At 42.1% G+C, this 23,912-nt stretch overlaps 1 protein-coding gene across 3 annotated transcripts in view; it reads left to right on the forward strand.

Annotated features, from left to right (window-relative positions):
• dab2ipa (DAB2 interacting protein a) overlaps positions 1-23,912 on the forward strand; it is a 118,968-nt gene that overhangs the window by 56,685 nt on the left and 38,371 nt on the right. For 2 of the 3 annotated variants that reach the window (XM_041900411.2, XM_041900409.2), the window contains exon 3: positions 2,682-2,800. In XM_041900411.2, the coding sequence (XP_041756345.2) occupies positions 2,682-2,800 (119 nt within the window). Of the gene's footprint in view, positions 1-2,681; positions 2,801-15,776; positions 15,805-23,912 lie in introns of those variants that run through there. The other variant, XM_041900410.2, reaches the window with a different exon arrangement.

The following is a 23,912-nucleotide window of genomic DNA, read 5'->3' on the forward strand; positions in this document are numbered from 1 at the left end:
CCCTACCTACCCTTCCCTACACTCGCCCGTCCCAACAACTACCTCACCCTGCCCTGTCCTACCCTACCTCACCCTGCCCTGCCCTACCTCGCCCTTCACTGTCATACTTACACTACCCTACCTTACCTTATCCTGCCCTGCCCTGCCCTACCTACCCTACCCAGAGCTTCCCTACCCTACCCTGCCCTACCTACTCTTCCCTACCCTACCTCGCCCTACCCTACCTAACCCTACCCTACCTCACTAGAGTATGAAAAATGTATGCACTCATTAACTGTAAGTCGCTCTGGATAAGAGCGTCTGCTAAATGACATAAATGTAAAATGTAGACCCTATCCTACTCTACCTCACCCTACCCTTCCCAACCTCACCCTACCATATCCTTCCCTAACCTACCTCACTCTAATCTACCCTACCCATGCCAGAGGTTCTCTGTAGGGGAGCTGGGGTCAGCTGCATCATCAAACACCTCTCCCTCCTCCAGCTCTGTTGAGCCCCATCAATAATTTGCCTCCCAGTCACTCTGCAAATGTCATAGGAGGGGAAAGCCTAAGAATAGAGAGCCCAGATTCCCAAATTCCCCACAAATTACAGCAGGAAAGGAGTAATGCCTCCCAAGAGACTGGCATAATTGGAAGGGATACTTTCTTTACCAGAAGCAGAAACGTTTGGGTCTTTTGAAGGACTCATTTGCTTGAAGGTACCGTTTTAGAAATGTGAGTCTTGACTTAAACCGGTACAACCCAACCTCAAGCCAGCTCAACATTGAGGGCTAGGCTATGTTCAATATCTGTGATGTCATGAATGATTCCCTCCGTTTGTGCATTTTACTTGTCAGTAGCTAGGTTTCCATCCAATTGGCGACAGATTTTCATGCGGAAATTGTAAAATCTGAATAAAAACAATATGCACATTTTCCCACCAGACGTGTTTCCAAAGGATGTGCGTGTTGACGTAGTGCACATAAAAAAACTTCTGTGGCTAAATTCTCAAGTATCAACTCTACTGATGGTTTTGTCACAAGAATGTTTGCGTTGTATAGCGAATGTGCCCATTCTGGTCTTGGCACATGCGCTCTAGCCAACAGCTCGCAGATACAGTGCGGGTATAGCCAACATGATGGGATTATTATGGACAAAAGAGCCAGATTTATTTTTATTTGTCAAACGGCAGCCAAGCATCGATCATCATGTCACCAGAATAAGAACCTCGATATTTATTGAAAAGGAACATCAAGCTCATCACCGTGTACTTTCACCACCCTGTGAAGTACATCATAACTTATTTGATCTGTAGCCGAATAAACTGCATGCTTTCCCATCGAGGCTAGTGGGGGGGACCACACACCATATCATCGCGTGACTCCCAAGTTTACTTCGATATGATTGTTATTATATCAATATTTGCGCATAAAGGCTTTTCCACTGCCATTTCTCGCATAATTAAGTTTACTGACACAAAACGATCCCACCTTGTCTAGCAGATTTTGTTTGGTCGACATTTGGAAAGTTTACCTGCAAATTTGCTGTTTCCGTCAGTCCTGACGTTAATTATTTTATCCGGCATGTACTTTACTCTCATAAAAAGATTGGATGGAAACCTGGTTAGTGTCACAGATTTCTTGGATACATTAAAGAGTTCCCTTCTGTTTGCATGGAGCTCGTGATTTAATTGGGGATTGGTGTAGGCTAATGCCGATGGTCAAATATAGTGTAGACTGTAAAATGATATGTAACAATAACTAAATTAATTCCAAGAGAATTTACCCTTTATATTTTCATGTTCCTTGAAGCAGACTCTGTGAGGACTAGCATCGACAATTCTTCCATTTCACAAATCTGTGTGCACAGGGCAGCTACATTAGCTATGGCGTGATGTCTGTGAGCTGTTCATTTGTTTGGCGTGTGAGCCAGTGGGAACTGAAGTGTGAGACCGATCCCAGTGAAAAGCTGTTATTGGATTTATTTGTCACAATGTCTGGTGATAGCCTTTTATCCTTAATACCCAAAGCCTTCTCTTCCTCCTGTGTTGCTTTCCACCCACTGTCTTCTTACAACAATACTATAGTTCAACCATCTGCTCAAATAGTAATTAAGGAAATGCATTAATTGTACAGGGAAGAAGCCTTGCTCACTGTTTAGGATTGCAGCACTATCATTATCTCAGCACATGATTGTGGCGGAGGCTGAATCTTTTGTTCCCCTCGTCACCACAGGAGACAAAGACGGGTCTGGGTCTTCTTAGAAATAATCAAACTCTTGTTGATCTCTCTCTAATCTCTACAGCCTATCAAATGCATTTCTCAGCTTTCCCCTCTCACCTCGCGGCTGCTCCGGTCCTGTAATTTTACGTGGAATACTGACTTTTTTTCTACCCCCCGCCAACAGTTTCCATGGCAACAGGGACTTAGGGGAGTCGCACATCAACAAGGCTGCTTCTGCTGTGTGTGCACAGCGAGCAGATGTGCAGGAGAGATCCACATAACAATGCACAGCTCTCTCCGAATGCCACGGATGAGAGGAGACAGAGAGAGGCAGAGCTCAATCAGTAGAATTTTCTCTTGCTGCTCCACCATTTATTTTGTGTTTTATCTAAATGAAAGGGAAGTGTGAGTGAATTTCCTCCCTCTGGTCTCTCTCCTCCCCCCTGGGCCACGGCGACACCCCTCTCTCCCTGTCCAGGGCTTCCTGAGCCGCCGACTGAAGGGCTCCATCAAACGCACCAAGAGCCAACCCAAGCTGGACCGCAACAGCAGCTTCAGAAACATCCTGCCGGGCTTCAAGACCGCAGACAATGACAGGTGAGATGCAATTGATCAACCCCTTCCACACACACACACACAAACAGAACTGTACACACACAAACAAACACATATCCACACACTCTTCACAAGGCTATTAATGTGCACTGGCTATCTTCCTGTCTCTAACCGCTCTATAGTGTCAAGGTCAGTCAATTCTCACTGGAAAAATAAGCTTTGTATTGTACAACGAGCTAATCCACATACTGTACAGTGTGATGTCCTCCCCAACCCTCATACTGTGGGGCTGTGACACCTCACTGAGCAGTGGAATGAAACGGTCTGTAGCGTGGCTGCTGGCTGCTCTATTCTGTAGCTATGAATCATGCAGCGCTTTACATGGTTCTTAACCTGCATACACAGTACAGGCTCTTGTTGAGGTGGGAGGGATTGGCTGAGCTGCACTGCGCTGTCTGGAGATTTCATCCCTCATTACACCTGCCCATTAGCCTGGGGCTGGAGGAAGAGGAAATCCTCCTCATGGCAACCACAAGGCACTGGAGCATGATAATTGTCGACACATCCACTGGAGTGGCCATGCTTGTGTGAGTAGTGTGTACGCTATCCTGGAGTATGATGCAGTGGACCGTACATGCTTGAATACTGTTTGTTACTTTTGAGGGTGTGTTTGTTTGTGTGGGTGTGTTTGGAACTATGTCCAAGCTCCTGTCTCTAGTAGTGTAGACCAGTGGTTACTGTACCATCAACAATTGTTTACAAACAGATTATTTCACTGATAATTCACTGTATCACAATTCCAGTGGCTTAGGAGTTTACATACACTAAGTTGACTGTGCCTTTAAAATTCCAGAAAATGATGTCATGGCTTTAGAAGCTTCTGATAGGCTAATTGACATCATTTGAGTCAATTGGAGGTGTACCTGTGGATGTACACTGCTCAAAAAAATAAAGGGAACACTTAAACAACACAATGTAACTCCAAGTCAATCACACTTCTGTGAAATCAAACTGTCCACTTAGGAAGCAACACTGATTGACAATAAATTTCACATGCTGTTGTGCAAATGGAATAGACAACAGGTGGAAATTATAGGCAATTAGCAAGACACCCCCAATAAAGGACTGGTTTTGCAGGTGGTGACCACAGACCACTTCTCAGTTCCTATGCTTCCTGGCTGATGTTTTGGTCACTTTTTAATGCTGGCGGTGCTTTCACTCTAGTGGTAGCATGAGACGGAGTCTACAACCCACACAAGTGGCTCCGGTAGTGCAGCTCATCCAGGATGGCACATCAATGCAAGCTGTGGCAAGAAGGTTTGCTGTGTCTGTCAGCGTAGTGTCCAGAGCATGGAGGCGCCACCAGGAGACAGGCCAGTACATCAGGAGACGTGGAGGATGCCGTAGGAGGGCAACAACCCAGCAGCAGGACTGCTACCTCCGCCTTTGTGCAAGGAGGAGCAGGAGGAGCACTGCCAGAGCCCTGCAAAATGACCTCCAGCAGGCCACAAATGTGCATGTGTCTGCTCAAACGGTCAGAAACAGACTCCATGAGGGTGGTATGAGGGCCCGACGTCCACAGATTGGGGTTGTGCTTACAGCCCAACACCGTGCAGGACGTTTGGCATTTGCCAGAGAACACCAAGATTGGCAAATTCGCCACTGGCGCCCTGTGCTCTTCACAGATGAAAGCAGGTTCACACTGAGCACGTGACAGACGTGACAGAGTCTGGAGACGCCGTGGAGAACGTTCTGCTGCCTGCAACATCCTCCAGCATGACCGGTTTGGCGGTGGATCAGTCATGGTGTGGGGTGGCATTTCTTTGGGGGGCCGCACAGCCCTCCATGTGCTCGCCAGAGGTAGCCTGACTGCCATTAGGTACCGAGATGAGATCCTCAGACCCCTTGTGAGACCATATGCTGGTGCGGTTGGCCCTGGGTTCCTCCTAATGCAAGACAATGCTAGACCTCATGTGGCTGGAGTGTGTCAGCAGTTCCTGCAAGAGGAAGGCATTGATGCTATGGACTTGCCCGCCCGTTCCCCAGACCTGAATCCAATTGAGCACATCTGGGACATCATGTCTCGCTCCATCCACCAACCCCACGTTGCACCACAGACTGTCCAGGAGTTGGCGGATGCTTTAGTCCAGGTCTGGGAGGAGATCCCTCAGGAGACCATCCGCCACCTCATCAGGAGCATGCCCAGGCATTGTAGGGACGTCATACAGGCACGTGGAGGCCACACACACTACTGAGCCTCATTTTGACTTGTTTTAAGGACATTACATCAAAGTTGGATCAGCCTGTAGTGTGGTTTTCCACTTTTAATTTTGAGGGTGACTCCAAATCCGGACCTCCATGGGTTGATACATTTGATTTCCATTAATACTTTTTGTGTGATTTTGTTGTCAGCACATTCAACTATGTAAAGAAAAAAGTATGTAATAAGATTATTTCATTCATTCAGATCTAGGATGTGTTATTTTAGTGTTCCCTTTATTTTTTTGAGCAGTGTATTTCAAGGCCTACCTTCAAACAGTGCCTCTTTGCTTGACATCATGGGAAAATCAAAAGAAATCAGCCAAGACCTCAGAAAGAAAATTGTAGACCTCCACAAGTCTGGTTCATCCTTGGGAGCAATTTCCAAATGGCTGAAGGTTCCACGTTCATCTGTACAAACAATAGTACACAATTATAAACACCATAGGACCACGCAGCCGTCATACCGCTCAGGAAGGAGACGCGTTCTGTCTCCTAGAGATGAACGTACTTTGGTGCGAGAAGTGCAAATCAATCCCAGAACAACAGCAAAGGACCTTGTGAATATGCTGGAGGAAACAGGTACAAAAGTATCTATATCCACAGTAAAACAAGTCCTATATCGACATAACCTGAAAGGCCGCTCAGCAAGGAAGAAGCCACTGCTCCAAAACCGCCATAAAAAAGCCAGACTACGGTTTGCAACTGCACATGGGGACAAAGATCGTACTTTTTGGAGAAATGTCCTCTGGTCTGATGAAACAAAAATAGAACTGTCTGGCCATAATGACCATCGTTATGTTTGGAGGAAAAAGGGAGGAAGCTTGCAAGCCGAAGAACACCATCCCAACCGTGAAGCACGGGGGTGGCAGCATCATGCTGTGGGGGTGCTTTGCTGCAGGAGGGACTGGTGCACTTCACAAAATAGATGGTATCATGAGGAAGGAAAATTATGTGGAAATATTGAAGCAACATCTCAAGACATCAGTCAGGAAGTTAAAGTTTGGTCGCAAATGGGTCTTCCAAATGGACAATGACCCCAAGCATACTTCCAAAGTTGTGGCAAAATGGCTTAAGGACAACAAAGTCAAGGTATTGGAGTGGCCATCACAAAGCCCTGACCTCAATCCTATAGAACATTTGTGGGCAGAACTGAAAAAGCGTGTGCGAGTAAGGAGGCCTACAAACCTGACTGTTACACCAGCTCTGTCAGGAGGAATGGGCCAAAATTCACCCAACTTATTGTGGGAAGCAGGTGGAAGGCTACCAGAAACGTTTGACCCAAGTTAAACAATTTAAAGGCAATGCTACCAAATACTAATTGAGTGTATGTAAACTTCTGACCCACTGGGAATGTGATGAAATAAATAAAAGCTGAAATAAATCATTCTCTCTACTATTATTCTGACATTTCACATTCTTAAAATAAAGTGGTGATCCTAACTGACCTAAAACAGGGAATTTTTACTAGGATTAACATTAACATTTTAGTCATTTAGCAGACGCTCTTATCCAGAGTGCATACATCTTTCATTAAATGTCAGGAATTGTGAAAAACTGAGTTTAAAACTATTTGGCTAAGATGTATGTAAACTTCCAACTTCAACTGTATATACATATCCTTTTATTTTATTTTTATTTTTATTACCTTGCTATAGGCCACCAAGTGCGAACAGTCAGTATTTAAATAATATGTGTGAAATGCTTGATAGTGTATGTGATGTAAACAGAGAGGTCTACTTTCTTGGGGACCTGAATATTGACTGGTTTTCATCAAGCTGTCCGCTCAAGAGGAAGCTTCTTACTGTAACCAGTGCCAGTAATCTGGTTCAGGTTATTAATCAACCTACCAGGGTGTTTACAAACACTACAGGAACAAGATCATCCACATGTAACAATCACATTTTTACTAATACTGTTGAGCTATTTTCTAAAGTTGTATCCTTACCCATTGGATGCAGTGATCACAATATTGTGGCTATATCCAAGAAACCCAAAGTTCCAATAGCTGGGCCTAAAATAGTGTATAAGAGATCATACAAAAGATTGTGGATGATCTAAAAAATATTTGTTGGTCTGATGTGATTAATAAGGAGCATCCAGATGCTGCACTTGATGAATTTATGAAATTGCTTCTTCCAATTATTGATAAACATGCACCTGTTAGGAAACTTACTGTTAGAACTGTTAAGGCTCCATGGATTGATTAGGAATTGAAAAACTGTATGTCTGAAAGAGATGGGGCAAAAGGAGTGGGTAATAAGTCTGGCTGCACATCTGACTGGTTGACTTACTGCAAATTGAGAAATTATGTGACTAAACTTAACAAAAAGAAGAAGAAACTGTATTATGAAGCCAAGATCAATGATATAAAGAATTATGGGAAACAACTTTGGAGTACTTTAAATGTAATTATGGGTAGAAAGACAAATTCAACTCCATCTTTCATCGAATCAGATGTCTTACTCATCACAAAACCATTTGATGTTGCTAATTATTTTAATGATGACTTAATTGGCAAAGTGGGCAAACTTAGGCAGGAAATGCCAACAATGAACAGTGAGCCATCGTATTCATGCATAATTTTTTTTAAAAAAGAAAATCATTGCAATTTTGAATTTTGTAAAGTTAGTGTGGGAGAGGTGGAAAATGTATTGTTATCGATCAATAATGACAAACCTCCTGGCATTGACAACTTAGATGGAAAGCTCCTGAGGATGGTAGCGGACTCTATAGCCACTCCTATCTGTCATATCTTTAATCTAAGCCTAGAGGAAAGTCTTTGTCCTCAGGGCTGGAGGGAAGCCAAGGTAATTCCGCTACCCAAGAATGGTAAAGCGGCCTTTACTGGTTCTAACAGTAGACCTAATAAGCTTGCTGCCAGCTCTTAGCAAACTGTTGGAAAAAATTGTTTTTGACCAAATACAATGCTATTTCTCTGGAAACAAATTAACAGACTTTCAACATGCTTATAGGGAAGGGCACTCAACATGTACTGCACTGACACAAATGACTGATGATTTTGGTTGAAGGAAATTGATAATAAGATTGTGGGAGCTGTACTGTTACATTTCAGTGCAGCCTTTGATATTATTGACCATAACCTGTTGTTGAAAAAACTGTGTTATGGCTTTTCAACCTCTGCCATATTGTGGATTCTGAGCTATCGATCTAATAGAACTCAGAGTTTTCTTTAATGGAAGTTTCTCTAATGTCAAACATGTAAAGTGTGGTGTACCACAGGGCAGCTCTCTAGGCCCACTACTCTTTTCTATTTCTACCAATGACCTGTCCCTGGCATTAAACAAAGCATGTGTGTCCATGTATGCTGATGATTCAACCATATACGCATCAGCAACCACAGCTAGGGAAGTCACTGAAACCCTTAACAAAGAGTTGCAGTCTGTTTTGGAATGGGTGGCCACTAATAAACTGGTCCTGAACATCTCTAAAACTAAGAGCATTGAATTTGGTACAAATCATTCCCTAAGTTCTAGACCTCAGCTGAATTTGGTAATGAATGGTGTGGCTGTTGAACAAGTTGAGGAGACTACATTACTTGGCTGTCACGATCGTTTACGGACGAGAAGGACCAAGGCGCAGCGTGATATGCATTCATGTTTATTAACGACTAAACACACGACAAAACAACAAACGAAACGTGAAGTCCAAGGTAGCATACAAACAACATACCTTACACGGAACAAGATCCCACAACTGACTGGTGCCAAAAGGCTGCCTAAGTATGGTCCCCAATCAGAGACAACGAGCTACAGCTGCCTCTGATTGGGAACCAAACCGGCCAACATAGATCTACACATAATAGATATTCACCATAGAAATAAACACAACACAGAAACTACACACCCTGGCTCAACATTTAAGAGTCCCCAGAGCCAGGGCGTGACATTGGCGTTACCTTAGATTGTAAACTATCATGGTCAAAACATATAGATTCAATGGTTGTAAAGATGGGGAGAGGTCTGTCCGTAATAAAGAGATGCTCTGCTTTTTTGACACCACACTCCAAAAAGCAAGTTCTGCAGGCTCTAGTTTTGTCTAATCGTGATTATTGTCCAGTTGACCTAGACCTAGTTAAGCTGCAGCTGGCCCAAAACAGAGCGGCACGTCTTGCTCTTCATTGTAATCAGAGGGCTGATATAAATACTATGCATGCCAGTCTCTCTTGGCTAAGAGTTGAGGATAGACTGACTGCATCACTTCTTCTTTTTATAAGAAACATTAATGTGTTGAAAATCCCAAATTGTTTGCATAGTCAACTTACACACAGCTCTGACACACACACACTTACCCCACCAACATGTCACCAGGGGTCTTTTCACAGTCCCCAAATCCAGAACAAATTCAAGAAAGCGTACAGTATTATATAGAGCCATTATTGCATGGAACTCCGTTCCATCTCATATTGCTCAAATAAACAGCAAACCTGGTTTCAAAAAACAGATAAAGCAACACCTCACGGCACAACGCCTCTCCCTTATTTGACCTAGATAATTTGTGTGTATGTATTGATATGTAGGCTACATGTGCCTTTAAATTTTTTTTATGTAGTTCTGTCCTTGAGCTGTTTTTGTCTATTAATGTTCTGTATTATGTCTAATAGCTAATGGGGATCCTAATAAAATACCAATACCCACCACCCCTCCCTTAATTGGAGTAAACTAGTGAACAACAACGCCTAGACCTCTACTTCCAGCTTATACATACTATATACAATTTATGGACACAGTCAATTTTACAATAATTATATTTTGTTTGTTTTTACTCCTGAACTTCCTCTACCTTCAACCTCTCTGATCATTTTCATGATGTCCATCCGGTTTGCCTCTACAGGCCATATCCCCCCAAACTGTGCTCTTTCACAAAAGTTCTCAACCTATATACTTATTATGGACACAGTATGTTTTATACTAGTTATTTTGTTGTTATTAGTTGTTATTAGTCCCAACCTTCAGCTCCATTCAACCCCTCCCATCTATCTCTTAACACCATCCATATTGGATTTCTACTTGCCATATATTTCTCAACTGTGCTGTGATGTTTCACAAAAGTTCTGGACCCTTCTATTCTCATTGTTTCTACAGATTGTAAATTGAAAATAAACATTTTGTAGTTTCTGTGTTGTGTTTATTTCTATGGTGAATATCTGCATTCTTTAACCAATGATGGTCTTTAATGCAGGGCCGACAGACAAGTTACTTACTTTTTCCCCCTTCCACTTTCCTCTTCCATCTTTGTGGTAATGCTGCAATTAATTGGTTGTAATTTTGGGTAGAGCAGACATTTCCATATGTTTTTGTTAGATGCATAACTCCACCAGTTCCACCTATGATATAATTTACGAAGATTATACATTTGTAAAACATTTTTTCAAAACATATTTTTTTTAATCAATTCGTTTAACCACAACATTTGTGTCATTATTTGTTCTGTCGTTTCTGGAGGATTAAATTGAAATTGCAACCAACTTCCTATGGCTTGTTTTAGAAATAGTGATATTTGGGAGATGATTTCCTTTTCAAATAACTGAAAGTGAGTGGTTGTAATCTGAATAAAGGGAATAGGCCATTCTTGAACATGGGGTGAGACAATCTTACTAATTTCGGATTTAAGTATAACTTTTGTATGACTGAAGCTTTTAGTGATAGGTCTAATGCTTTAATATTTAATAATTTCTGTCCTCCGAATTCATATTCATTATATAAATAGGCCCATTTCATTTTGTCTGGCTTGCCGTTCTAGTACCCCTGGTTGGGAACAACTGGTGTAGACAAGAAGACTGAGGGGCCAATATGGGCTTGTTCCTTATTCAATAGCTGTACATTGTGTTGTGACATTGTCATTTGTATGGACCTCCTTTGTCTTTGAAGTATTGGTTCTGCTAACCCGGGTCGCCTTTGCCTCAAAGGACTCGCCCTGCATCTGAGAGATGCACAGAACAGTGAACCGAGAGCCGCCACCCCCCGTAGTGTTTTTATGGTCTCTCTTCCATCGCCTAGTTAGCCATTGGAAAGGTTTCCAGCTCAGGGCAGTACTGTAGAGTACAGGCAGTGGCCTACTTAATTACAGTGGCACACAGCTCTGTAACAGAGAGACACACTAATACCAAGAGACATGGGAACCTCAGGCCAGCCTGCGTCGCATTGAAGCCTTCTCGGCTTTGTGTGTATGTACTGGTGTCTTTGTTTGGGCTTTATTTAAAGCTTCAATATGTAACTTTTGGGGCATTCCGACCAAATTCACATAGAAATGTGTGTTATAGATCTGTAATTCTCATTGAAAGCAAGTCTATGAAGCGGTAGATCTGTTCTATGTGCTCTTTCTATGCTTCCCTTGCATAAGTTTCGTTTTTGCATCTTTTACTTTCGGCTTTCTACACCAGCTTCAAACAGCTGACAATACAATATTTTTGTTTATGTAAAATATATTTCACAGCGGTTTAGATGGTACAATGATTCTCTACACCCCTCAATCTCAACTCTGGACCTCGAAGCCAGTTCCACTGCATTTTTTCATTGTTCCCCTTTTATCAGGGACTGATTTAGACCTGGGACACCAGGTGTGTGCAATTAATTATCAGGCAGAACAGAATACCAGCAGGCTCCGGACTTTGTAGGGTGAGAGTTGAGTACCCCTGCTCTACACTATACTTTCTAGTTTTGTCACGTAAATTGAAATTTAGCAAACTATTAGAATTTTAGCAACCAGGAAATAGTGGAGCGATCTTTAAGGGAGAGAAAGAGGAAATAGACTGGTGCCTTTTTTTGATGGCAAGCTGCTGTCTTCGTTTTAGAGCCTGACAACAAGATTATGATTTTCTCTTGACTATAGTCACGCATTCGGGCTGATACTGTAGACTGTACTGTAAGGTATGTACCATATTTCTATTGGCTGTGTTAAGCTAGTGATTTCTCAGTGTGGCTGACTGACTCGATGAATGACTGACTGACTGGCTCAATTAATCAATGACGGACTGACTCAATGATGGACTGACTCAATGACTGACTCACTCAATGACTGACTCACTGACCATTAATTCTACACTATAAACATATAGCCCACTGATTCGGAAACCAAACAAGTAGGCTAGTAACTTTACCCAGGAAAAGCACAAAATAGAACAATCAATAATGGACTGTATGTCCTCAGAGGCATCTTGACTGTTTTAATATCAGGTATTTACTGGCAGTAGGCCCAGGCAGGCAGGCAGGCATGAGCAATGTGGATGTGGTGCATAATAATGACTGAATGAGGATTTGGCTTCGCTGTCAGAACAATGTTTGCTGCTTTTTGAGTCTCAGAGATTTGTGCTTAATTGGATAACTTGCAGGCATGTCGAATTCCATTCTGGAAGGTGAGGGAATTCCTAATCTTGTAGGATAGCCTATTATTAAAGTCAAAATCTGTACGATTTCCCGCTTTTCAATGGTAATTTCAATTAATGATATACTGTATGTACCTATTGATTCTTGAATAATGTAACTTATAAATGCCTCATGACTGGATCCATACACTTCCATTAGGCTCTACAGTACATTTTGTTGTCTGATCGCAAAACTTGTCATATCTCCTTTCCATCTTTCATTTAAAATGTGATTGATTTATTCCGATAAAGGTTATTTAATGAGTCTGTATAGAAGCTTACTAGCCTGTGATTTGAGAGTGAATAATACGTTATGCCCTTTCACTCACTCTGGTGCATCTGTTATAAAACATATTTCTCTCAAATACGTTCTGTCAATATAGTATGTAGCCTTTATATAGGGCATTTACTTTTAAGAGAGATTGATAAGACTTGCAAGAGCCTTCATTCAGAGAAAAAAGGCTGCTCTTAAGGCAAAGAACCCATTGTACCCCTGCTGTGTAGCCCAATGCTTTTCTCCACCCCCCACTCACTGTTGAAGCCATAAAAGAACGCCTAGCAGGGCCAGTCTTTTTCTAAATGTCAGGTCAAATTCCACATTTTAACTTTTACAGCAAATGCATTGTATTCGATAGCTACTCTACTTGTAACATACAGCTGGTTTGTATACAGACCGTACGTTTAGTCCTTGTATTTGATTTTGAACAGGCCCTTGCTGAGACTTTCCACCAAATGTTCCTGGCATCATGACTGTGCTCTCTTGCTCAATGACTCAGATCAGAGCAACTTAATAATGCAGGACTATACTGTAACACCTGTCAGGAGCAGGAAGAGGGAGGGGAGCTACTGCTTGACAGAGGCTGTCTTCATGTCTCTGTTCCTTCTCAACACTGTCTGACATGGGAAATGACTCTGAGATCTTCTCACTGACAGACTGCATGTTAATGCAGCCCCGCTCTATTCTTATCAGACTCAGAGCCTACAAGGGCCAGCAGCAAACACCATGCCAGGAGGAGACGGCATAGTTTATTACACTGGTGGTGCCTTACCGGGTTTCCCATCAGTGTTTTGTCTGTTGAGAATCGGATCCCAATGGCTGCAGAGAAACAGGATTCTGTCTGCTGCAAGAAACATTTTTGTCAATCCCACTAGCCCAGAAATGTCAAGCCGAGCTACTAGAGATGACATCATAATGGATGCAGGTCAGGACAGTGTTGTGGTGTTAATGCTGAAGGTTACAGGTCAGGACAGTGTTGTGGTGGTGATGCTGAAGGTTACAGGACAGTGTTGTGGTGGTGATGCTGAAGGTTACAGGTCAGGACAGTGTTGTGGTGGTGATGTTGTTGATGCTGAAGGTTACAGGTCAGGACAGTGTTGTGGTGGTGATGATGCTGAAGGTTACAGGTCAGGACAGTGTTGTGGTGATGTTTTTGATGCTGAAGGTTACAGGTCAGGACAGTGTTGTGGTGATGTTTTTGATGCTGAAGGTTACAGGTCAGGACAGTGTTGTGGTGATGTTTTTGATGCTGAAGGTTACAGGTCAGGACAGTGTTGTGGTGGTGATGTTGTTGATGCTGAAGGTTACAGGTCAGGACAGTGTTGTGGTGGTGATGATGCTGAAGGTTACAGGTCAGGACAGTGTTGTGGTGATGTTTTTGATGCTGAAGGTTACAGGTCAGGACAGTGTTGTGGTGATGTTTTTGATGCTGAAGGTTACAGATCAGGACAGTGTTGTGGTGATGTTTTTGATGCTGAAGGTTACAGGTCAGGACAGTGTTGTGGTGATGTTTTTGATGCTGAAGGTTACAGTATATGCTGATGCAGAACTACCAGAGGGCACCGTCCTGACTGAGCAGTGATCTGATCAGCCAATGGAAGTGGTAAGCTATAATGCTTACGGCAGTGAATCCCACTCATCAGCACAAAGCCCCTGCCCCTACTTTGGATTTATTCAGTTTAAATGAGAGCTTAACCCAATCCTTAACCGTTCGGTGCGGTTCACCGTTTCACACACGCACGGATTCACATACATACTTATTTGTTCTGTGTGGGTATCTGGTCCTTGCCTGTAATTGGGTAGCCTAATCGTTACAGGGCCGTTAAGCAGGAGATGATCACCTTGTAGTACTGTCAGTCCAGGTTTTAGGCTGTGATCTCCTATTCTTTACTAAGATGTCTTTGTTTTTACATGTTTTTACATTATGCCACCTTTAATATAGTACTACTTAGCAACCTAGCTGTATTAGCCTCCTCTGGAGTACTCAACGGTTTAATGCAGAAGTTAAGCAGAAAGCCCTCAAGGTAACAGAGTTCTGTGGTGACACGAGCAATGTGTCAGAAATAGTTGTGTGGCTCAACCTGCGCTCACTTTCATGTAAGACTCCAGAGACACAATCATTTGTGTGAAAGGAGAAACATATTGTGAAGTCTAGAAAATAAAATTGGCAGAAAATTGCTCACTTACCCGTGGAAAGTTTATTCCGATAAAGGTGTCAACAAATGAAAGTGTCAGTTGCCGGGGAAGCAAAGACACCATTTACTTTATGCAGTGTTGTCATAGAAACAGTTATCAAGTGTGTGCATTGTTAATTGTAGCGTTGTGAGTGTGCCTCCAGTGACTGAAAGTCTTCTCAGAGGTGGCTACCAATGAGTGTCCCTCTTCTGACAGTATAGGGAAGATAATGGCCACTTATGCTTTACCCTTGTTTTCTACAACTGTAGTGAATGCTGCCTATGAACAAGGCTTCTGAATTCTTCTGAACAGAGCACAGTTCCAAAAGATCCGATTGACCAAATAGCCCAAAGCTGACAGACAGCATACCATATGGCCTCTTCCTGTACTGTCCGCACCCCCTCACTGCGCCCCCAGAGGCAGGTCCCTGTGCAGGGAGCAGACCGGTCTGTCACAAAGACACCAAGACAAAAGACCACACTCGCGGACAAACATACACACATGGCAGCGGGGGGGCAGAGCTACATCACGCCACACAGCCTGCTTCTGCTGCACACACACACTGAAGAAGGAAGGATAGGAGAGGGATGGAGAGAGAGAGATCGCGCAAGACTCGGCTCCAAGCAGTCCTCTGCCAGCCAGATAGAGGGAGAGAAAGCAGTGGCTCTTAAAGAAGAGGAGCAGGGGAGGAAGTAGGGCAGGCTGTCTCTCTCCGTTGAGTCCAGAGGAGACAGACAGACTGGGAGGGAAGCGGGGAGGGAAGAGCAAGGGAGGAAAGGAGAGCACTAGGCTAACAGCAGCTAGCAGCAGCCCACTGTGCAGGCTGAATGAGCATCACCACGCTCTCCGCTCTCAGCACACAGCAGAAAATGGAGCTCTGACACGGCTCCCTCATCATCCTCCACCTCTTCCACGTCCCCCCCCACGCCGATTGTTCCCGGGGATTGTCGGGTGAGTATTCCGCCACATCTGATGGACTGCACTGTCTTCAACTCAGTGTGTTAGGGACGCTTTTACATATAGGCTTTGCTCTGCATTTACATATAGGCTTTGTGGGCTCGGCATCTCATTATCTGTCTATAGCCATTGAGGGTGTTTCTCATGTTTGGATGCAATGTGGTAGTCTATTAGAGCTGGGCGATATGGACAAAAATCCATATTGCGATAAATTGCCTGAATTGATGCGTTAACAATAAATAGAAGGATACGTTTATAACATCATTTTTTTGTTTTTATCCTTTAAACTACTACTACTAGTTTGATGGTTGTGGCCATCAATTGTCCCATTAACAATCACCCATATTAGCAAACTTATTTCATTTCAAACTTTAGATTTCTCTAGTATAGGCTACTTATCGTAATGAACGATATCAGCACAATGCCTGCTATAAGTAGTCAGTATGATCGGTGTATCGTCCCAGCTCTACTACTCTGCCGTGCTGATTCATCTGGTTCTGCTTTTCATTTACAGAGTCATGACATTTACATTTTGAATGATGGCGTTTCACATTCAATGTTTGCTGCTAGTAGACCTATTAATTTGCATTTAGCCAGGCAGCGCAGTGTTCCTTTGTGTCAGAATAGATGCACAACACTGTAGTTCACTCTGTAATGACATCTCAACAATGTTATTTTCAAAGTCATCCACATATGTTGCTTTTCTAAAAGCTTTTGAAATATTCACTAGAGAGGTGGCAATCAGCCCTACCCGTGTGTGTGTGTTTGATGCATAGAGAGTTTGGGGAGATATTTTCCTCCACAAGGAGCTCCATGTTGAATATCAGCTGGTGTACGTGTGAAGAGGCTGAAGCAGGAACCATAGAGGTCTGAATCCAGACCAACACTACCTTCTTTAGTTCAGCAGAGCTTCTCTGACTGCAATAGAGAAGAATGATGTTGGAGAAAAAATGAGCTATGAAGGGCTTTAATGGTTTCTGCCATGGCACTGTTCTACTGGCCTGTAAAAAATAAATGGTGATATGCCTGCCGGCATCTCTGTGCCTGACGCGCCCCCCCCCCCCACACACACACACACACACACGAGACAGAGAGCCCATTCTTTTGATGGAAGGATTCTGGAGTAATGTGTTGGTGCTTATTAAATCCAAACTCCTGTCACATCCAATTTTCAGAAGCAATCTGACATCTTCTTAGCAGTGGAACAGTTGCCAAAAGGAGGCGCAAACATGTCATTACACTTCTAAACAATGTGATATCATGTCTTCCCAGTCGCAGCACTTATTTTAAACAGCTTGCTGTTTGCAAGTCTACAGTTTAGTGTGTGTTTATTTATTCAAGATTTAAACTGATATGAATTTGAATATTTGGGTTTAGGTTAAAAAAAAAATCCACCAAAGAAAATAAGTGATAAACAACAATAAAAATAAAATAAAAAATAAAAAGGTGTTCTCCATATTCACACCCAACAATTACTTATGTATTGTATATTGTTTTTTTGTGGTGTGGTTGGAAGCCCAAGGGCTTATATAAAAACCACACCACAAAAAAACAATATACAATACTTAAGTAATTGTTGGGTGTGAATATGGAGAATACGTTTGAAAAAATCTATGTAGCAGGCTTCAATGAATGATACTTGTGCTTCACTCCCAACAATTGTTATGTGTCAGACACAGCTATGATTGTTCCTCAAGTAACAGTTAGTACTATGTGCAGTAGTGCTATTGTAGGTTATAGGCCCACAGCGTGTTACTTTTGCCCACTGTTGCCCCTGTTCTTAAAAAAAATCATTATAATAATTGCCGGAGTATTACCAAAGACAGAAGAGTACTTCTCCAATAGAAATCCCTGTTCACACTTGTAGGTGATGTCATGGCGATGTTGGCTATGCGCAGAAATACGTAATTGGGTCTAACAGTCATCTCGTGCCAAACTGCACATGTGCAGGCTGTCAAAATCAAAGGCACTCCTTCGATATAAAGTGTTTTTGGACTAAAATGAAAACGTGTCAGTTTGTCACTTTCACAAGGTTGGAGTAATACCATGTTCAAATACTTAAGACATTGGCTCAAATCTAGGTTGTACCTTTAGATTTAGGGGAAATTAACAAGGAATACTTTTTCACTTCTCTCATTGACTTTTCAACCCACAAATCCGGCCTGGTCTACTTAATCTGTTTCGCAAGCGTTCCCGAAAGTCTCGCGATGTTGCATCTCTGGGTTTAGAAACTCTATGGTATTATGGTGGTAAGCTGCTTTGAGAAAGAGGCTTGCAAGTCTAATTGAATGGCCATCCATGCCGATAGTTCATAGATTGCGTAATCTAAAGTCTCTCGGCTTGAAAAACATTAACGATTTTGATTGTTTTCCAAAGCACATTCTGAAACATCACTTGTTTGTTGTGTGTAGTTAGTATCGTAAAATAGTTGGACTCCAAATAATCATGACATCCAAATAGGTGAGTGTGTAGCCAACCCCTTGAGAGTCATGAGTCCAGATGGCTAATTTCAGATGTTTTCTAATTAATCTATTTACCGATTTAAACTTTGCACCCTCAACAGGATTAGTTTAAGCTCATTGTACAAAAGAAAACTTAAATAATACAGGCTTGTGGCAAATGTTTTTCTTTCAATACACAGGAGTTTAGAAAATGGTCAGTCTCACTTAAGATTGCTCACCAAGCTCCTTGTTTTATCTTCCGACAAGATTGGACACAGTGATAGGCCCAGAGACATTGTATACACATCTTTTGGAACAGTGGTGATAGTGATGTTTCACCTATTTTACTTTCCGTGTTCTGACTTTGACGTTATCAATGTATGTTTCATTGGTTAGTTAGGCCTACTGAAAGAATTTAGTTTACTGTGTTTTGGTGCAATCTGGATTCTTATTTTGACAGGGAGTCAATGCTGAGACCAAGGTCTCTTTTCCAGATGAGCCCTGTATAGCACAGCAAATTACAATAAACACATTAAACTACACGTTCATATACAGTGCCTTCAAAAAGTATTCATACCCCTTCACGTATTCCACATTCTGTTGTGTTACTGCCTGAATTCAAAATCCATCTACACACAATACCCCATAATGACAAATGAAATATCTCATTTACATACAGTGAGGGAAAAAAGTATTTGATCCCCTGCTGATTTTGTAAGTTTGCCCACTGACAAAGAAATGATCAGTCTATACTTTTAATGGTAGGTTTATTTGAACAGTGAGAGACAGAATAACAACAAAAAAATCAATTTAGAAAATGTTATAAATTGATTTGCAATTTAATGAGGGAAATAAGTATTTGACCCCCTCTCAATCAGAAATATTTCTGGCTCCCAGGTGTCTTTTATACAGGTAACGAGCTGAGATTAGGAGCACACTCTTAAAGGGAGTGCTCCTAATCTCAGTTTGTTACCTGTATAAAAGACACCTGTCCACAGAAGCAATCAATCAATCAGATTCCAAACACTTCACCATGGCCAAGACCAAAGAGCTCTCCAAGGATGTTAGGGACAAGATTGTAGACCTACACAAGGCTGGAATGGGCTACAAGACCATCGCCAAGCAGCTTGGTGAGAAGGTGACAACAGTTGGTGCGATTATTCGCAAATAGAAGAAACACAAAAGAACTGTCAATCTCCCTCGGCCTGGGGCTCCATGCAAGATCTCACATCGTGGAGTTGCAATGATCATGAGAACGGTGAGGAATCAGCCCAGAACTACACGGGAGGATCTTGTCAATGATCTCAAGGCAGCTGGGACCATAGTCACCAAGAAAACAATTGGTAACACACTACGCCGTGAAGGACTGAAATCATGCAGTGCCCACAAGGTCCCCCTGCTCAAGAAAGCACATATACAGGGCCGTCTGAAGTTTGCCAATGAACATCTCAATGATTCAGAGGAGAACTGGGTGAAAGTGTTGTGGTCAGATGAGACCAAAATCGAGCTCTTTGGCATCAACTCAACTCGTCGTGTTTGGAGGAGGAGGAATGCTGCCTATGACCCCAAGAACATCATCCCCACCGTCAAACATGGAGGTGGAAACATTATGCTTTGGGGGTGTTTTTCTGCTAAGGGGACAGGACAACTTCACCGCATCAAAGGGACGATGGACGGGGCCATGTACCATCAAATCTTCTGTGAGAACCTCCTTCCCTCAGCCAGGGCATTGACAATGGGTCGTGGATGGGTATTCCAGCATGACAATGACCCAAAACACACAGCCAAGGCAACAAAGGAGTGGCTCAAGAAGAAGCACATTAAGGTCCTGGAGTGGCCTAGCCAGTCTCCAGACCTTAATCCCATAGAAAATCTGTGGAGGGAGATGAAGGTTCGAGTTGCCAAACGTCAGCCTCGAAACCTTAATGACTTGGAGAAGATCTGCAAAGAGGAGTGGGACAAAATCCCTCCTGAGATGTGTGCAAACCTGGTGGCCAACTACAAGAAACGTCTGACCTCTGTGATTGCCAACAAGGGTTTTGCCACCAAGTACTAAGTCATGTTTTGCAGAGGGGTCAAATACTTATTCCCCTCATTAAAATGCAAATCAATTTATAACATTTTTGACATGCATTTTTCTGGATTTTTTTGTTCTTATTCTGTCTCTCACTGTTCAAATAAACCTACCATTACAATTATAGACTGATCATGTCTTTGTCAGTGGGAAAACATACAAAATCAGCAGGGGATCAAATACTTTTTTCCCTCACTGTACCAATAGGTGCCCTTCTTTGCGAGGCATTCAAAAACCTCCCTGGTCTGTGTGGTTGAATCTGTTTGAAATTCACTGCTCGACTGAGGGACATTACAGATAATTGTATGTTTGGGGTACAGTGGTGAGGTAGTCATTCAAAAATCATGTTAAACAATATTATTGCACACAGAGTGAGTCCATGTAACTTATTATGTGACTTGTTACGCACATTTTTACTCCTGAACTATTTAGGCTTGCCATAATAAAGGGGTTCAACAAGTATTGACTCAAGATATTTCAGCTTTTCATTTTGTATTAATTTGTAAAATTGTAAACAACAAAAAATAATAATTCCACTTTGACATTATGGGGTGTGTGTGTGGTCCAGTGACAAACAAATAAAAATGTAATACATTTTAAATTCAGGCTGTAACACAACAAAATATGGACAAAGTCAAGGGGTGTGAATACTTTCTGAAGGCACTGTACACATTAAAATACACATTAAATACAAAAGCAAAACACAATAATAAAAAGCAGACATTCTTCAGAGGCACAGAATAGCCTGCATAGCCTCCACGTTCGCTCTTTCCTACACTAGAGTATGCTTTCTGCCTGTTAATTTGTGGGACATCTTTGCTCGGATGTTTCCTATTCGGAACTAAGATCCTTCGGGAGGCACGTATCCTGTTAGTAGGGAGCTTTTGAAACATTCTGGAGGTGGCCGGGATTTTAAAAAAGAACTGTCAAAAAGCCACTTAGTGATATGATATGAGATAAAACTTTGAGATGGCTGCATCAATGAATAACGATGAATAGGCTCGTCTTTATTTGGCACAAAATATTTTACAAATCTGTTAATTATTTCTGTTACACCTAATGCTAAGAGCATGCAAAGCTGTCAACAAGGCAAAGGGTGGCTATTTGAAGAATCTCAAATATAAAATATATTTTGATTTGTTTAACACTTTTTTGGTTACTACATGATTCCATATGTGTTATTTCATAGTTTTGATGTCTTCACTATTATTCTACAATGTAGAAAATAGTGAAAATAAAGAAACTCTTGAATGAGTAGGTGTGTCCAAACTTTTGACTGATAGTGTATGTAGGATAGAACCATTATGTTTGTTAAGGATAATAGTTAAATCATCTATGCAGGGATTGACGATGAAGTATTAAAGAATAGAAGGGCAGCGACAGTTTTGTGGGTGAACGGATGGAGCGCAAACAGTGAAATAACGTACAAGCGCTGTCTTAGTCCGAGTCAATTTGTGAACAGATACTTTGTCATTAGTTTCAACAGTCAAATCTCAACCTGTTATTCCTAAATGTCATTCAATTGAAACCAAATATGAGGAACAAATAATTTAAATGCAGGTATTGAAAGAACTTGGGACTGTGCTAAAGCCAACACAGTTCTGCTGCAGCATCAACCTTAATTAAATAAACGTCTCATTTTTTTTTATACTAGTGCCTCAATTCATCTGATGAAAAAACAGCTTTAATTGCTAAGATTGGGAATCAATGTTCCCTGAATCCCAAGCAGCAGCCCTTTAAAGACTACCTCACTAATAAAACACGAGTGGAAGCATTATTCTCCTCCTGATTTATGATAATGTGACTGTTTGTTTCTGTCGGGCCGTAATAACCTAACAACCTGCTTTATTGGCCGTGGCCCCGGAGGCATCCTACAGCGTCATTATACCTGCCCTTTCCAGCAGCTCCAGAAGGTCAACAGTCTGTCTGGCTAGGCCCAACCATGAGTGAGGGGCTGAGGAGGGGAACCTGGGACTAACTGAGTAGAGGGACCCAATTAACGTCCAAAAGAGCCCCCTGCGACAGAGCTGAACCAAGGAGAATCACATACACAAGCACACTGTCTGGCTGCTGCTACTCATCATCTGGAGGAGGTGTTATGGTGTGGGGGTGCTTTGCTGGTGACACTGTCTGTGATGTATTTAGAATTCAAGGCACACTTAACCAGCATGGCTACCACAGCATTCTGCAGCGATACGCCATCCCATCTGGTTTGGGCTTAGTGGGACTATCATTTGTTTTTCAACAGGACTATTTTACCAAGAAGGAGAGTGATGGAGTGCTGCATCAGATGACCTGGCCTCCACAATCCCCCGACCTCAACCCAATTGAGATGGTTTGGGATGAGTTGGACAGCAGAGTGAAGGAAAAGCAGCCAACAAGTGCTCAGTATATGTGGGAACTCCTTCAAGACTGTTGGAAAAGCATTCCAGGTGAAGCTGGTTGTGAGAATGCCAAGAGTGTGCAAAGCTGTCATCAAGGCAAAGGGTGGCTATTTGAAGAATCTCAAATATAACATATATTTTGATTTGTTTAACACTGTTTTGGTTACTACATGATTCCATATGTGTTTTTTAATAGTTTTGATGTCTTCACTATTATTCTACAATGTAAAAAATAGTAAAAATAAAGAAAAACCCTTGAATGAGTAGGTGTGTCCAAACTTTTGACTGATAGTGTATATATTGCCTCCTAATATTGTAACAATCTGTGTGTCTCTTCATTGGCCTGGGCTATAGTTTGTTTGAATTCAAGGCCAGATTGATCTCAGTTTGTCAGTGTCAGTGTAGACACTCATTTCGGTAATTTGTGTGGTATTAAAAATGATTCAGCTAATGTCTTCTGTCATGTAAATGACGTAGAATTGCATGAAATGTGTTTTTAAAAGGCTGATTTCTTTCGGACCCTGCTAACAAATGTTCCCCATGTGTGTAAATCCTAAAAACGCCTCTGCTCAACTGTAGCCTATGCCACATGGCAAACGTTATTATGGCTTTATTATAAAAGGCTTTTTCATCAACAGTAAATTTACCACGCATCGAATTGCATCTTAGTGCACAATTTGTTCACGGAAAATGATGGTGTGCCGGGAAGGGGTTGTTCGAGGGGGCGGGGGGTATGAGAGAAAGTGTCCCCGGCCCTGATTACACCTTGTATCCTTTAAGACCAATGGTCCAATGAGTTAATTGAAACACTGCTAATTTCATTACATAATGGCCTTGTGTGTGTGCTTGGCTCCCAACAGCCTGCAGTGGCATTGATAAGATCATTAGGTAAATGCTGAGCCACAGACCGCAATTTGAATAGCTGCCATCAGACGAGCATAAATCTCTCAATAAGTGAATTAAAAATAAGCAAAGTTGTCAGCACAGTGCATGAACAGACTGTGGCATGAGTTACAGAGCTAGCCTAATGCCTTGGAGTTTGGTCTACTAATCCTGAAGCTTGTTTGCCATTGACTAGAAATATGATTTTAAAAATGTATATCATTGATCCCATATATTATGGAAACCGACCCATTCCTATTCAAAGACCACTATAACAGTATTGCATGGGCACTAGTACAACTGTGTCTATTTGTTTGAATT

The sequence above is a fragment of the Coregonus clupeaformis genome, chromosome 16 (genome assembly GCF_020615455.1).
Source record: "Coregonus clupeaformis isolate EN_2021a chromosome 16, ASM2061545v1, whole genome shotgun sequence".
NCBI lineage: Eukaryota > Metazoa > Chordata > Actinopteri > Salmoniformes > Salmonidae > Coregonus > Coregonus clupeaformis.